The 17,162-nt window shown below is 48.7% G+C and overlaps 1 protein-coding gene across 2 annotated transcripts; it reads left to right on the top strand.

Moving 5' to 3' along the window:
- Positions 1-1,414: 1,414 nt before the first annotated feature.
- GATAD1 (GATA zinc finger domain containing 1) lies at positions 1,415-13,886 on the top strand. Of its 2 annotated transcripts, none has more exons than XM_063921411.1 (7): positions 1,415-1,695; positions 3,476-3,515; positions 9,786-10,013; positions 10,300-10,425; positions 10,522-10,581; positions 11,541-11,724; positions 12,314-13,886. In XM_063921411.1, exons 3-7 carry the CDS (start codon positions 9,786-9,788, stop codon positions 12,502-12,504), a joined length of 789 nt encoding a protein of 262 aa, XP_063777481.1. In that variant the 5' UTR covers positions 1,415-1,695; positions 3,476-3,515; the 3' UTR covers positions 12,505-13,886. The 2 variants fall into 2 exon arrangements, with proteins under 2 accessions (XP_063777481.1, XP_063777480.1); XM_063921410.1 differs by lacking the exon at positions 1,415-1,695 and adding an exon at positions 1,702-1,856.
- Positions 13,887-17,162: the final 3,276 nt, after the last annotated feature.

Raw genomic sequence — 17,162 nt, 5'->3', positions numbered from 1 at the left:
ATAGTATACTGGCACCGGGATCCCGACAGCCGGCATACCGACACTTTTTCTCCCTCTTGGGGGTCCACAACCTCCCTGGAGGGAGAATAGATAGCGTGGCGCGCATAGACCGAGCCTGCAAGGGGCTCATTTGCGCTTGCCCAGCTGTCAGTATGCCGGAGGTCAGGATTCCGGCGCTGGTATGCTGGCCCTTTTCAGGGCTGCTCCTGTTAGCCCCCTCACGGAGCTCCCCCACACACAGTGTGAGAGCCACCGGCTATATACAGCCCCCTCCCAGCGGTTGATGCTAGATCCAAGTGGGCTAAGGGACCTTTTCCATCAGGGGGAGGAGCCACGACACAAGGAGGAGGAGCTAGGCCAGCGGGATAGTTCCTCTACTATCCACGCCACCAACTATTACGATTAGTAATCAGGTGGCGAGCGAAGCGGAGCGAGCCACCGAGCCCGAAGCGTGGCGAGCGAAGTTAGCCCGCGAGGGTACTTTTCGGGTACCCTGTTCGGTTGAAGCTAGATCCAAGTGGGCTAAGGGACCTTTTCAGTCAGGGGGAGGAGTCATGACACAAGGGGGAGGAGCTAGGCCAGCGGGATAGTTCCTCTACTATCCACGCCCCCAACTATAACCTTTAGTAATCAGGTGGCGAGCGAAGCGAGCATACTTTTTGGGTACCCGGGGGGTCATTCCGAGTTGTTCGCTCGGTAAATTTCTTCGTATCGCAGCGTTTTTCCGCTTAGTGCGCATGTGCAATGTTCGCACTGCGACTGCGCCAAGTAAATTTGCTATGCAGTTAGGAATTTTACTCACGGCTTTTTCATCGTTCTGGTGATCGTAATGTGATTGACAGGAAGTGGGTGTTTCTGGGCGGAAACTGGCCGTTTTATGGGTGTGTGTGAAAAAACGCTACCGTTTCTGGGAAAAACGCGGAAGTGGCTGGAGAAACGGAGGAGTGTCTGGGCGAACGCTGGGTGTGTTTGTGACGTCAAACCAGGAACGACAAGCACTGAACTGATCGCAGATGCCGAGTAAGTCTCGAGTTACTCAGACACTGCACAGAGATGTCTTATCGCAATATTGCGAATCTTTCGTTCGCATTTTTAAGAAGCTAAGATTCACTCCCAGTAGGCGGCGGCTTAGCGTGTGCAAAGCTGCTAAAAGCAGCTTGCGAGCGAACAACTCGGAATGACCACCCCTGTTCGCCCGTAGCTCCTCCCCCTGGTGACGTGTCTCCTCCCCTAGGTACGTCAGAAGGTCCGTTCTCCCACTCCGATATAGAATCAACCACAGAACTAACCCCCTCCCAGCGGTCAGGTGCCCAAGCTACAGCTGATCTCACAGGCTCCTCCCTCCTGTCTACGTCACCAACATCCTGGCCAATCAGCAGCGGCGTAGCTGTGTGTCCCGGATGTGAGTGGCTGGTGCCAGTTCCGCCAGCACTACTGCCCAGGCTACCCCCGGGATAAGTCCCATTGCCAGCCAAACGGAAAAGCATTGATCTTACTATCTGCCAGCCGCGTCTTGTCCTGGTGTCCCGCTCCCACCCGCCAGCCATAGAGCGTGGAAATACCGTGGCCGCAGTGACAGTGACTGACTGCATGCAGTGTAATTTAACTTTCCCGCGTACACGCGCACAGCGCTTCCGTTGGTTCCGCCCCCCACACCTCCCAGTTCCTGACGTGCACTAGGTCCTTCCGGCGAAGGTAAACTACACGCATCCCTGTCGGTGTGTCCGGTTCCGGGGAGTCAGTGGGGGACACGGTGGTCTGTTACCCTCACTTGCCTCCAGCGGTGGCGGCATCTAGCGGGGAATATCACCGGGGCCAGGAGGAGCCACTGCCGGGGTGTCCCGGAGATCACTGAGGTCTGTGTCCTAGTTCCTCCACAGCATGGTCTGGTCACACTGTCCTGCTGGCCACCAGTCTAGCAGTACATGTCCCGTATCCTGCGTGTTGCACCATCCCTGGTGACTGTCTATGGGATACATACAGGGTGCATGCAGCCTCCGGCCACAGTGTGGTCCCTGCTCCCTATGGTGTCCTGTGTGTGAAGCTGGGCTGTCACCCTCCCTACTGTCACTGTAATAGCTATCGTTCTATACACAGTTGGTGATATAATAAATGATATCGGTCATTTTCCCCCCTCCTGAGTGATATCATTTACTATATCGCCCAGTGCTGCGTATGCAGCTGACGACGGCCGATGCGCGGCCTTGTGTGTCGTTAACGACCCTCTGTGTCGGCCGTACATGCAGCTCGATATGGACTCATACGTCCAAAGCTGCGTGTAGAGCCCGGTCGCGGCGTGACGTCACTGAGCGATATCACAGTGTGTATGCCCGACGTTGGGCGGCTCGGGCTGGGAGGGGACACACTAGGTGATGTCGCTCACAGACAGGGGCGGATTGGGAACAAAAAGTGGCCCTGGAAAAATTTGTATTAGTGGCAGCACCAGAGGTGTAAGGTCTAGCCATGGGCCATGGCAGCAGCACCCTCCCCCCAAGACTTTCCAGATAGTGGGCATGTCCAGCATCAAGGGGGAAGTTAAAAAGAAATAAAATTAAATATTATGAGCACATTATATGATACAACTTCAGAATTTAGGAAACTATATAATTCTTTAGAAAGATATATTTTCTTGCTTATTACACCAACCGTATCCCAATCAATAGTCACTCAATCTTATATGTCAGCCAAGCAGGCAGACAGAGCATACACTAGATCATCTGCAATCACAGGCAAGTGGCAAAGAAATTTTCATATATGCAAATTATTTTGCATCTTATTCATTATGTCTATAAAAAGGACCACATGTCCTCAAACAAAACAGGCCCCACAGGTGCGTCGGCCCACCGGGGATCTTCCCTGTAAACCCTATGGCCAATCCGCCTCTGCTCACAGAGCAGGATCAGCCAGAATTCTCATAGAAGAAATACAAACAGTCCACTTGTCTGTCTTGCAGGAAGGTAAGACTAGCACACCTTTATAATGCCAAACACAAGCGCTGCCACTGATGTACATGGAAGTTAGTATGTGACATATGTCCTGCAACATGCCACTTACTGCTTAGACTGTCAATCATCATTTAGCCAGCCCCCAGACTTCCATTGGCTGGTTTCACAGGAACCCAGGGGTGGACTAAATGATGATTGACAGGCTGAACAGTGTGTCCCATGCTGCTGCGCCTGCTGAGTCCCGGAGAAAGAAAGCCAAGACATGTTACATACAACGTCACATATATGTCCTGGCCAGCTCCGCCCTGCACATCTTGGACGACGCTGACACCCGGGGGCAGCCACTGCTGGTGATTGCCATAATACACTGATATGTGTGTTTGATCATTGTTTATCGGTAATACCTCTTGTATGTTGCCAGTGTCTAGTTCGGCACAGGGAAATTGTATCAGATACCTCTGTTATTTGTTCTCCCAGAGGCGAGTATATGTCGCTTTGCATTTACTGACACGCATGTATTTTCCTTGCAGGTGATTGGTAGATGAGGGAGCATTGGAATATTCACACAAGGTGAGTGTCCCAGTCTTCACAACATGTACACGTGTCACATTTATTTTGATAAAGGGGGCGCTGTTGCACTTCACGTATCTACGTGATCATTGGTTGCAGGAGCGGCCCATCCTTTATGATAGTCCAGTCTTCTGGGCGCTTGGTATAGACCCTGCACTTTAGTGTCTCTTTCTATAGATGTTGTGTTTTAATTTACAAAACTTCACACACAGTGAAACCGAGTAATGATTACACAGCATCGCGTTCGTATAAAGCACCTGTACCTGCCCAATATTTAGGGCAGTGTTTCCCAGCCATAGTCCTCAAAGCATGCTAACAGCACAGGTTTTAAGAATAGCCATCATTAAGCCTAGGTGACCTGAGTTAATGTGCTTTAAACACCTGTGCTCAAGCATACGTATCCTTAAAACTTGGAGATCCCAATCTTCCCTACCCTAACCCTGTCCCACCGGGGGGTGGCCGCTAGGGCTAACACCCCCTCCCCCGCTTCCAGTGCCCTAACCCCGATACTTACCACAGGGATGTCTGCTGTCAGTACTCCGACACTAGTCTCCTGAGCGGTGTCGGGATTCCGGCAGTCGGTCACATGACCACCGGCATCCCAACCGCATGCCATTTTGTTTATGCCATGCACCATTACCTGGTGTATCACATGTATTTCTCTGACGTCCTAGTGGATGCTGGGGACTCCGTAAGGACCATGGGGAATAGCAGCTCCGCAGGAGACTGGGCACAGCTAAGAAAGATTTAGGACTACCTGGTGTGCACTGGCTCCTCCCACTATGACCCTCCTCCAGACTTTAGTTAGAATCCTGTGCCCGGCTGAGCTGGATGCACACTAGGGGCTCTCCTGAGCTCCTAGAGAGAAAGTATATTTTAGGTTTTTTATTTTACAGTGAGATCTGCTGGCAACAGACTCACTGCAGCGAGGGACTAAGGGGAGAAGAAGCGAACCTACCTAACTGGTGGTAGCTTGGGCTTCTTAGGCTACTGGACACCAGTAGCTCCAGAGGGATCGACCGCATGGAACCGGCCATTGGTGTTCGGTCCCGGAGCCACGCCGCCGGCCCCCTTACAGAGCCAGAAGCAAGAAGAATCCGGAAAATCGGCGGCAGAAGACATCAGTCTTCACCAAGGTAGCGCACAGCACTGCAGCTGTGCGCCATTGCTCCTCATACACACTTCACACTCCGGTCACTGAGGGTGCAGGGCGCTGGGGGGGGGGCGCCCTGAGAAGCAATAAATACACCTTGGCTGGCAAATATATCACAATATATAGCCCCAGAGGCTATATATGTGATAAATACCCCTGCCAGAATCCATAAAAAAGCGGGAGAAAAGTATGTGAAAAAGGGGCGGAGCTATCTCCCTCAGCACACTGGCGCCATTTTCTCTTCACAGTGCAGCTGGAAGACAGCTCCCCAGGCTCTCCCCTGTAGTTTTCAGGCTCAAAGGGTTAAAAAGAGAGGGGGGGCACTAAATTTAGGCGCAATATTGTTTATAAAAGCAGCTATTGGGGGAAAAATCAGGGAAAAATCACTCAGTTACAGTGTTAATCCCTGCATTATATAGCGCTCTGGTGTGTGCTGGCATACTCTCTCTCTGTCTCCCCAAAGGACTTTGTGGGGTCCTGTCCTCAGTCAGAGCATTCCCTGTGTGTGTGCTGTGTGTCGGTACGGCTGTGTCGACATGTGGGATGAGGAAGGTTACGTGGAGGTGGAGCAGAGGCCGATGAATGGGATGTCGCCCCCTGTGGGGCCGACACCAGAGTGGATGGATAGGTGGAAGGTATTAACCGACAATGTCAACTCCTTACATAAAAGGCTGGATGACGTAACAGCTGTGGGACAGCCGGCTTCTCAGCCCGCGCCTGCCCAGGCGTCTCAAAGGCCATCAGGGGCTCAAAAAAGCGCCCGTTACCTCAGATGGCAGACACAGATGTCGACACGGAGTCTGACTCCAGTGTCGACGAGGTTGAGACATATACACAATCCACTAGGAACATCCGTTACATGATCTCGTCAATGAAAAATGTGTTACGCATTTCTGACATGAACCCAAGTACCACATAAAAGGGGTTTTATTTTTGGGGAGAAACAGCAGCCAGTGTTTTGTTCCCCCATCAGAGGAATGAATGAAGTGTGTAAAGTAGCGTGGGTTCCCCCGATAAGAAACTGGTAATTTCTAAAAAGTTACTGATGGCGTACCCTTTCCCGCCAGAGGATAGGTCACGTTGGGAGATATCCCTTAGGGTGGATAAGGCGCTCACACGTTTGTCAAAAAAGGTGGCACTGCCGTCTTAGGATACGGCCACCTTGAAGGAGCCTGCTGATAAAAAGCAGGAGGCTATCCTGAAGTCTGTATATACACACTCAGGTTATATACTGAGACCTGCAATTGCCTCAGCATAAATAGTGCTGCTGCAGCGTGGTCTGATACCCAGTCAGATAATATTAATACTCTAAGACAGGGATAATGGTTTGCTAACATAGAGCATATTAAAGACGTCGTCTTAGATATAAAGGATGCACAGAGGGATATTTGCCGGCTGGCATCCAGAATTATGCAATGTCCATTCTGCCAGGAGGGTATTAGAAACCCGGCAGTGGACAGGTGATGCTGCCTATAAAAGACACATGGAGATTCTGCCTTATAAGGGTGAGGAATTGTTTGGGGATGGTCTCTGGGACCTCGTATCCACAGCAACAGCTGGGAAGAAAATTTTTTACCTCAGGTTTCCTCACAGCCTAAGAAAGCACTGTATTTTCAGGTACAGTCCTTTCGGCTTCAGAAAAGCAAGCGGGTCAAAGGCGCTTCCTTTCTGCACAGAGACAAGGGAAGAAGGAAAAAGCTGCACCAGCAGCCAGTTCCCAGGATCAAAAATCTTCCCCCGCTTCCTCTGAGTCCACCGCATGACGTTGGGGCTCCACAGGTGGAGACAGGTGCGGTAGGGGCGCGTCTCGGGAACTTCAGGGACCAGTGGGCTTGCCCACAGGTGGATCCCTAGGTTCTGCAAATAGTATCACAGGGATACAGGCTGGAGTTCGAGGCGACTCCCCCTCGCCGTTACCTCACATCAGCCTTGCCTGCTGCCCTCGGAGAAAGGTAGTACTGGCGGCAATTCACAAGCTGTACTTCCAGCAGGTGAAATCAAGGTACCCCTACTTCAACAAGGCCGGGGTTACTATTCCAAAATGTTGTGGTACCGAAACCAGACGGTTCGGTGAGACCCATTCTAAAATTGAAAGCCTTGAACACTTATATACGAAGGTTCAAGTTCAAAATGGAATCGCTCAGGGCGATTATTGCAAGCCTGGAGAATTTCATGGTATCACTGGACATCAAGGATGCTTACCTGCATGTCCCTATTTACCCTCTTCACCAGGAGTACCTCAAGATTGTGGTACAGGATTGTCATTACCAATTCCAGACGTTGCCGTTGGTCTGTCCCCGGCACAGAGGTATTTACCAAGGTAATGGCCGAAATAATTTTCCCGTACTTGGACGATCTCCTTATAAAGGCGAGGTCCAGGGAGCAGTTGTTCGGCGGAGTAGCACTATCTCGGGAAGTGCTACAACAGCACGGCTGGATTCTGAATATTCCAAAGTCGCAGCTGGTTCCTACGACGCGTCTACTGTTCCTGGGTATGGTTCTGGACACAGAACAGGATAAAAAGGGTTTCTCCCGGAGAAGAAGTCCAAGGAGTTGTCGTCTCTAGACAGAGACCTCCTAATACGTATACAGGTGTCGGTGCATCAATGCACGCGAGCCCTGGGAAGGATGGTAGCTTCTTACGAAGAAATTCCATTCGCCAGGTCCCATGCAAGGATTTTCCAGTGGGATCTGTTGGACAAGTGGTCCGGGTCGCATCTTCAGATGCATCGGCGGATAACCCTGTCTACAAGGGCCAGGGTGTCGCTGTTGTGGTGGCTGCAGAGTGCTCATCTTCTAGGGGGCCGCAGATTCGGCATACAGGACTGGGTCCTGGTGACCACGGATGCCAGCCTTCGAGGCTGGGGGGCAGTCACACAGGGAAGAAACTTCCAAGGCTATGGAAAAGTCAGGAGACTTCCCTACACATAAATATTCTGGAACTAAGGGCCATTTACAATGCCCTAAGTCAGGCTAGACCCCTGCTTCAACACCGGCCGGTGCTGATCCAGTCAGACAACATCACGGCGGTCGCTCATGTAAACAGACAGGGCGGCACAAGAAGCAGGATGGCGATGGCAGAAGCCACAAGGATTCTCCGATGGGCGGAAAATCACGTGTTAGCACTGTCAGCAGTGTTCATTCCGGGAGTGGACAACTGGGAAGCAGACTTCCTCAGCAGGCACGACCTCCACCCGGGAGAGTGGGGACTTCATCCAGAAGTCTTCCAACTGATTGTAAACCGTTGGGAAAAGCCACAGGTGGACATGATGGCGTCCCGTTTTAACAAAACAGAGGACCCATGGCCTCTGCCGCTCAGACAGGACCTGCTGCTGCAGGGGCCCTGTCTGTTCCAAGACTTACCGCGGCTGCGTTTAACGGCATGGCGGTTGAACACCGGATCCTAAAAGAAAAGGGTATTCCGGAGGAAGTCATTCCTACGCTTATTAAAGCTAGAAAAGAAGTAACCGTACAACATTATCACCGCATATGGCGAAAATATGTTGCGTGGTGTGAGGCCAGGAAGGCCCCAACGGAGGAATTCCAGCTAGGTCGATTTCTGCACTTCCTACAGTCAGGGGTGACTATGGGCCTAAAACTGGGTTCCATTAAGGTCCAGATTTCGGCTCTGTCGAATTTCTTCCAAAAAGAACTGGCTTCACTGCCTGAAGTTCAGACATTTGTCAAGGGAGTGCTGCATATTCAGCCTCCTTTTGTGCCTCCAGTGGCACCGTGGGACCTCAACGTGGTGTTGGGTTTCCTAAAGTCACATTGGTTTGAGCCACTCAAAACCGTGGATTTAAAATATCTCAAGTGGAAAGTGGTCATGCTTTTGGCCTTGGCTTCGGCAAGGCGTGTGTCAGAATTGGCGGCTTTGTCATGAAAAAGCCCCTATTTGATTTTCCATATGGATAGGGCAGAATTGAGGACTCGTCCCCAGTTTCTTCCTAAGGTGGTATCAGCTTTTCACTTGAACCAACCTATCGTGGTGCCTGCGGCTACTAGGGACTTGGAGGAGTCCAAGTTACTGGACGTAGTCAGGGCCTTGAAAATTTATGTTTCCAGGACGGCTGGAGTCAGGAAGACTGACTCGCTATTTATCCTGTATGCACCAAACAAGATGGGTGTTCCTGCTTCAAAGCAGACTATTGCTCGCTGGATTTGTAGCACAATTCAGCTTGCGCATGCGGTGGCTGGCCTGCCGCAGCCTAAATCTGTAAAAGCCCATTCCACGAGGAAAGTGGGCTCTTCTTGGGCGGCTGGCCGAGGGGTCTCGGCTTTACAACTTTGCCGAGCTGCTACTTGGTCAGGGGCAAACACGTTTGCAAAATTCTACAAATTTGATACCCTGGCTGAGGAGGACCTTGAGTTCTCTCATTCGGTGCTGCAGAGTCATCCGCACTCTCCCGCCCGTTTGGGAGCTTTGGTATAATCCCCATGGTCCTTACGGAGTCCCCAGCATCCACTAGGACGTCAGAGAAAATAAGATTTTACTGACCGGTAAATCTATTTCTCGTAGTCCGTAGTGGATGCTGGGCGCCCGTCCCAAGTGCGGACTGTCTGCAATACTTGTATATAGTTATTGTTAACTACAAGGGTTATTGTTGAGCCATCCTTTGAGAGGCTCTGTTGTGTTCATACTGTTAACTGGGTATATTATCACGAGTTATACGGTGTGATTGGTGTGGCTGGTATGAGTCTTACCCGGGATTCAAAATCCTTACTTATTGTGTCAGCTCTTCCGGGCACAGTATCCTTACTGAAGTCTGGAGGAGGGTCATAGTGGGAGGAGCCAGTGCACACCAGGTAGTCCTAAATCTTTCTTAGCTGTGCCCAGTCTCCTGCGGAGCCGCTATTCCCCATGGTCCTTACGGAGTCCCCAGCATCCACTACGGACTACGAGAAATAGATTTACCGGTGAGTAAAATCTTATTATCACACACGTGTCACTTTCCTGTATGTACGCTGTTCTGTATCCTAGCAGATCACAGCCATTCATCATCCGTGTCGTTCCCATGGTCTTGCTCATCTACACGCACTGCGTTACTTACAGTAGCTCTTAGTGGTTGCCAGAGCAATGTACTTACCTTATACACTTACTGTGATGTACAATGCAGATGCCTCTTGGACTGAAGCCCACATGCAGCATGTGCAAAACCACCTCCTCTTCCATGTGGAAGAAAGGAAGCCAGGGAGAGATCCTCTGCAACAACTGCACTGGGAAGGGCAGCACTGGGGGCACCAGTAATTACACTGGTGGGACCGGAGCAAGCAGCACCTATAGTGGGATAAGCTTCGCCGGTACCTCGTCCTCCCAGCAGAGTAATGGGGGCAGCGGAAAGCAGGTCAGTAATGTTCTATGGTTATTAGCATCATCATCATTACTGTTATTCACATATCTGTGGTCATTTTTCATGAGTTATTGCTAAATAAATAACACTGGCTACTGGTATCCTCCTAAAATCATGACCTGGCAATAAGCCTAAAGAAGAGGGACAATGGTGGAGGGGTGTGTGGAATCGGGGTTATACACCCGGTATATCCGGCGTGACTTGTGGTTTAATCACCTCTTCTACAACTTTGTATGCAGTCACTGTGAATAGTCTCTATGTAACCTCGTTTCACCAATAGTCCAAGCAGGAAATCCACAGAAGATCTGCCCGTCTTAGGAACACAAAGTATAAGTCCGCTCCAGCTATTGAAAAGAAGGTTTCTACCAAAGGGAAAGGTCGGCGCCATATATTCAAACTGAAAAACGTAAGCTCATTACTCATGGTACTTTTATTTTGCTCTATTTAGATACATATTTACATTTATTTTTTGAAAGGTTTGTCTGTTTTTACTATTTAATAGCCCATTAAGGCTCCAGAAGCCGTGTCCACAATAGTGACGTCAGAATCAATCTTCCACAAGGTATGTAATGCTCTAAAGTGTCCCCTATACCAAATGTTGTGTGTGACGTTCTCTCTGTGCTTATTCTCTGCACCACAGGGATATAGGAGGTTTTATTACAAGAGCTAAGAGATGGCAGGATGTGATAGGTTTTCGGGAAGTAAGATGTGTAGTAAGCTGCTTACTGGGAAGGATGCAAAAGCACGTTACCGGTGATATCATGGTCTGCAGCCTCTCTGTATACCCAAGCTCACCAATACCTATTCATGGGATGACTCCTGGCTGTAACATCGGGGGTCATTTACTAACTAACAGGATGAAGCTGCTCTAGAAATGCAGAATGACAAAACAAGTACTGTAGTCCCCAAACAGATTATATATTTTGGATGCACATCCAATAGGATGATATGAATATATCAAAATATTTATACAAATAATAGATTTCTATCAAATAACTTTAATGACAAACAAAGCAGAAGTAAATGGCAGTAAGTGGGCTAGGAAGATGCATCTGAGAATATCCATGGCTCTGCAAAAAGGAAAAAGAAAAAGACTGTGAAGAAATTATAACAGAGCACCACAAGGTGGCGGTAGCAAATGCTTGCAACCAGACCTATGTCAGGCTATCTGTAGCCATTAGCGTAAGTACGGTGTGCCATGTGACCTTCACTGTGTAGCCATTACGGTTAGCACGGTACGTCATGTGTCCTCGGCTGCGTACCCATTATGGTTAGTACAGTGTGTTATGTGACCTCCGCTGCATACCCATTAGGGTTAGTACGGTGTGTCATGTGACCTCCGCTGCGTACCCATATGGGTTAGTACGGTGTGTCATGTGACCTCCGCTGTGTGGCTGCCAGGGTTAGCACGGTGTGTCATGTGACCTCCACTGTGTGGCCTCCGGGGTTAGGACAGTGTGTCATGTGACCTCCGATGTGTGGCCGTCATGGGATGTGACTCTTATCTGCTCCTTGTTGCAGGGACTGTATTATCAGGTCGGTGATGTGGTTTCAGTCATTGATGAGGATGATGGTAAAACATATTATGCCCAGATCAGGGGCTTTGTCCAGGATCAGTACTGTGAGAAGAGTGCTGCTCTGACCTGGCTCATTCCTACACTCTCCAGCCCGCAGGACCACTTTGACCCAGCGTCTTACATCATAGGTATGTATCTGTCAGAGATGAGTGCCAATCATCTAAGCGTGAGCTCTGTAGAAACACAATTTCCATATTCCCACTGCTCAGTGGATGGTGCCCTGCACTAGTACTATAGAGCTACTTAGCTTTACTGATCCCTGGCCAGATGTTTCTCCAGCAGCCACGTGTTGCGGAGCTTGTTAATCATGTATGAGTGTTTATCCCATGTGTTCTTAAAATACATGGTCATGTCCTTCCTCAGGATGCGGAGTGCCGCCAACTAGGGTGCTGTGATAGATGTGGGCAGCACTGCCTGATAATTGCATTTCTCAGGGGCTGCAAATGGGATCAGGCCTGTTCTGCTTCTTCTGAGCAACACTTTCAGCCAAGAATGATGAGTAGAATATAATGTTATGCCAAAAGCCATTAAGTACCTGCCATAAGCAATGTTACGTTCCCACATCAGTACAGCAATACCCTCACATCTCTACCCTGTCTGTGACTGTTAGTATGTCGCTATGTGCTCAGCTCTTGGAGGCTATGTTGCAGTTTGGCCTCTAGTGTGTGCTCTATGATGTAGGTGTCACCATGATTGTGTTTGTTTTGGCTCCTCAAGGACCAGATGAAGATCTTCCTCGGAAAATGGATTGCTTGGACTTTGTCTGCTATGCCCCCTCTGAGTACTTCAAGTCCCGCTCATCGCCCTTCCCCACCCTCCCTTCCCGGCCTGAGAGGGGATATATTTGGACTCACGTTGGCCCAACTCCTGCCATTAATATCAAAGATACAATTGGCAACCATTTATAATGTATATCAGACAAATGTTTGGACACTACAGGAATCTTAACTAAATACAAATCATGTACAGTAGGAATGAAGATTCTAAGAACTACTGAGGTCTGTTCTATGGAAGGAACACGAGGATTCTCCCATCAGCTTCTGTTCTTCATTGTAAGCCACAAACTAACTACATGGAGATGACTCCTCGATGCCAGGAACAAGCCACAGTTATGTACTGCTATGTCTATGTACAGCTATGTTCCATCACTTCCTTAGCTGTACAGCTGTCATAACATGGCAGTTCCAGAGTTCCACGGTTTTCCAGACCCAACAGAGGTATGCACCACATAAGGGCACATGGCCCCATCACACAAGACATCTCCGCTGGATAAGTGCTGTGTGTCACTCTCTGGCTGGAATAGAATATAAAACACCCACGTGACCCAGTATGTTTTCTACTACGGTAGATTTACTTTGTTCTGTACATTTTTTATTTCCCTTTTCTATCACTGTATATACTTTGTAATATCAATCAGTGTAAATACATGATGCAGCAAGAACCTCATGGACCATGTAACGAGCTTTCACTGTGGCACACTTGTGTTAGTTTCATCCCTCTATAACATTGCCTCATCGTCAGATGGTAGTATGTTGTACTATTTGTTCTAGCCGATACATTAACCCTCCTCCCATAATCCTCTGCTCACTGCTGTAATTATTAGGTCTTCCTGGGCTGTCTTTTCTGTGGTAACAATGTGCATCAGGCAATGAGTACATCAGACATGTCCAAACTGCGGCCCTCCAGCTGTTGTGAAACTACATATCCCAGCATGCCCTGACACAGTTTTGCTGTCAGAGAATGCTAAAGCTGTGTCAGGGCATGCTGGGATGTGTAGTTTTTCAACAGCTGGGGGGCCACAGTTTGGCCATGCCTGGAGTACATCCTTTCCTGACATCAGATGTCAAGCTATATTTTGTCTGAAAGTCACAGCCGGCCGTGGGCAAGAAGGGACTGAATCCAGGGACAGGTGGGACTCAAAACTGGATGGTATAGAGGTTGGGTAAGGCCAAGTGGGGGCATGACCATTGACCACCCTCCACTGGGGTATCAGTCAATCGCTGAGGACGACTGGCTGCATCATATTGGGGGAGGTCTTGGTTACACATCCCCAAGAAGGGTGTCCCTGACTGGGCCTGTAAATATTTAGTTGGAGGTCAGTCAATATGTTTCCCAACATAGACATTACAACACAATAGCAACAACTGGACTGTATTACCTGACAGTCGATTTCTCCTTTATATAAACTTCGCTATGTACAGTATCTGTAAATGAAAGCCCATCTAATTGACTTTTTTGGGGTAATTGTTAAATAATTGTAATTTTAATTAAATATTATTCTAAAAAGATAGATTTTATTGCACGTTTCCTCCTAATTGCTGTAGTACACTTCTCTATTGATATTGAATTGGAAGCAGTGGGGCATGTTGGGGTTTGGCCCTGATGCTGGGGTACTTGTGGTAATTTATCACTAAATCAGAGGTAGAGACAAAAACCAAAGCACACAGCTTGTGGTATGTATGGTCCTTCCTGTGTCTGTGATCAGGACCAACATTTCAAGATACAGTCGAAAATCCCCCAATTCCACCACAGGAATACTCTGGCTATGGGCTGTGATGCCGTAGCTGTTTGTTTTATCACTTCTGTAGTAAAACATTCCTACTCGCCTCTTCAGCAATAATTCCTCCTTCTCCCCTCACTGCTGCTGTTCTGCAAAAGCCCCTTCACCCCTGTAGTAAGTCATTCCACCTCCCGATTTGTTGTAACACATTTACCCCTCAAGTCGCAGTAACACATTTCTCCCCTACCCCATATTACCCAACTGCCCCAGTGGTGTATTGGGCGCATGTTATATGCAAGACCAAAAGTACAAGCGAATGGGCAATGGCAGTGTACTGATGCGTAGGTGCTACCATTGCTGCCGGCATCAGTGTAGCTAGCATGCAAGGAGTGTGATTATTGCTTCAGGGCATTTAGGCCACCCTCAATACTGTACACAGGGGCTAGTGTGACAACTGTACATACTGTCCCTGCAGTTGGGGCAAAGTCCTGCCTACGCAGGACCGTCCCTCTGAATCAGTATGGCCTCACCGGGGCCAGGACACTTGGCTGCTTTCTCCTATCTGTCTTTGCCGTTTTCACTACCTGCTCATTGTGCCCTATGCTCAGTCTCTGCTTGTCTGCACCCTGGAATGTTGGGGACCTGTTTGGAAAACCATAAGTGCTATTCACCCCCTGGAGATCCAAACCAGAGATGAACACTTCTTGCTGTCTTCCTGACAACCACACCCAATAGTAACTCCAGACTAGCGTTATTTTGCCCAAATCAGCCCTACAGGTGAAACTCAGAAAATTAGAATATCATGCAAAAGTTCATTTATTTCAGTAATTCAACTTAAAAGGTGAAACTTATATATATACTCATTACATGCAAAGTGAGATATTTCAAGCCTTTATTTGTTATCATTTTGATGTTTGTGGCTTACAGCTTAACAAAACCTCAAATCCAAAATCTCAGAAAATTAGAATATTACATAAAATCAATTAAAAAAGGATTTTAAATACAGAAATGTCAGCCCTCTGAAAAGTATAATCAGTATTTGGTTGGGTTCCTTTTGCATGAATTACTGCCTCAATACGGCGTGGCATGGATTCTATCAGCCTGTGGCACTGCTGAGGTGTTATAGAAGATCGGATGCTTCAAGAGCGGCCTTCAGCTCTTCTGCATTGTTCCGTCTCATGTCTCTCATCTTTCTCTTGGCAATGCCCCATAGATTCTCTATGGGGTTCAGGTCAGGCGAATTTGCTGGCCAATCCAGCACAGTAATCCCACGGTCATTGAACCAGGTTTTGGTACTTTTGGCAGTGTGGGCAGGTGCCAAGTCCTGCTGGAAAATGAAGTCAGCATCTGCATAAAGCTTGTCTGCTGAACGAAGCATGAAGTGCTCTAAAATGTCCTGGTAGCCTGCTACGTTGACTCTGGACTTAATAAAGCGCAGTGGACCAACACCAGCAGATGACATGGCTCCCCAAATCAACACAGACTGTGGAAACTTCACACTGGACTTCAAGCATCTTGGATTGTGTGCCTCTCTATTCTTCCTCCATACTCTGGGACCTTGGCTTCCAAATGAAATGCAAAATTTGTTCTCATCAGAAAAGAGGACTTTGGCCCACAAAGCAACAGACCAGTTCTTTTTTTCTTGTCAGGAAAAGGCCATTCAAAAGTGTGGGGGAGCTTCACAAGGAGTGGACTGAGGCTGGAGTTAGTGCAGCAAGAGCCCCCACACACAGACGGATCCTGGACATGGGCTTCAAATGTCGTATTCCTCTTGTCAAGCCGCTCCTGAACAACAAACAACGTCAGAAGCGTCTTAACAGGGCTAAAGAAAAAAAGAGAATCTATGGGGCTGTTATGCACACCAGTGCCAGCAGGAATGTACTGGTGTCTGAACGGAGAGGGATGCAAAACAAATGAACTCACAGACAGACTGGGGAATATGACATTACATACACAGAAGGTGATAGGGTAACAAAATAAACACAAAGTGAACAGAGAAGCCCAAAGGCTAAGATACTGGGTGTCTCCCTAGTATTAGGAATGCTCAGATGGAAAGAAGCGAGATGTTGTGATTTAATACGTAGAGAACCCGAAATGCTGTTGCTAAGGGCAACCGCAAAACCCTAAAGGGTTACCAACGGGTGTGGCAGTAAACTCCTTGGTCAGAGATGGAATAATAGACACAAGGAGAGTCTCCACAATCCTAGTCTTCACTTGCAGTCCACTGGTTCAGCTTACTGCCACTAAACTGACACCTGAACAGCTTGCACAGTGAGAAAGGATTTTGGCAGGCAAGTCTGAGAATACAGCCGCAAACTTGCTAGGTTCACAGAGTAGCAAAAGAACCCCAGCAGGTTAAACGACTGACTCCAGTCTTACTGCTAGGTCTGGATTGGCAGAGTGTAATACCAAATCCCAAGGCCTATTTGCAGTAAGCAACAAACAAATACAAAGTTTACACAGTACTAGCTAGCTTTCAGGAACTGACTAACCATCAAAGATTCAGCAGCATCTGCCTAACCTGAGAAGAGGGTTTATATAGCAGGTGCTGTCCACGCCCCACTCAGACCTCACAGACTGTGAGCACAAAAACCAGCACCGGATCCCCTGCCGTGCACAGAGCCTGTAACCACTGCACAGCAAAAGACCCGAACCGGAGTATCAGCTACGCTCAGGTTACTCCGCTAGCACTTGTCTCCCGGTTGCCATGACGACGTGGCAGCACAGAGCAGGAGACCCTAACAGGGGCATTGCCAAGAGAAAGATGAGAGACATGAGATCGAACAATGCAGAAAAGCTGAAGGCCGCTATTGAAGCATCCTGGTCTTCCTTAACACCTCAGCAGTGCCACAGGCTGATAGAATCCATGCCACGCCGCATGGAGGTAGTAATTCATGCAAAAAGGGCCCAAACCGGTGGCTTGGCCGAGCATGGAGTAAGGAGCTAGGAGTTAGAGCTCCGTCTATCCTGCTTTTTTTTATCCTGATTCCCCCGCTGGTGGCCGCTACTGACCTGGCTCACCCTTTGTGACTCTTAACCCTGCTCATTTTGAGGGGTCTGCAGGAC

This window comes from Pseudophryne corroboree, chromosome 5 (assembly GCF_028390025.1).
Source record: "Pseudophryne corroboree isolate aPseCor3 chromosome 5, aPseCor3.hap2, whole genome shotgun sequence".
Taxonomy (NCBI): Eukaryota; Metazoa; Chordata; class Amphibia; order Anura; family Myobatrachidae; genus Pseudophryne; species Pseudophryne corroboree.
This window is presented reverse-complemented; position numbering and strand designations above follow the sequence as displayed.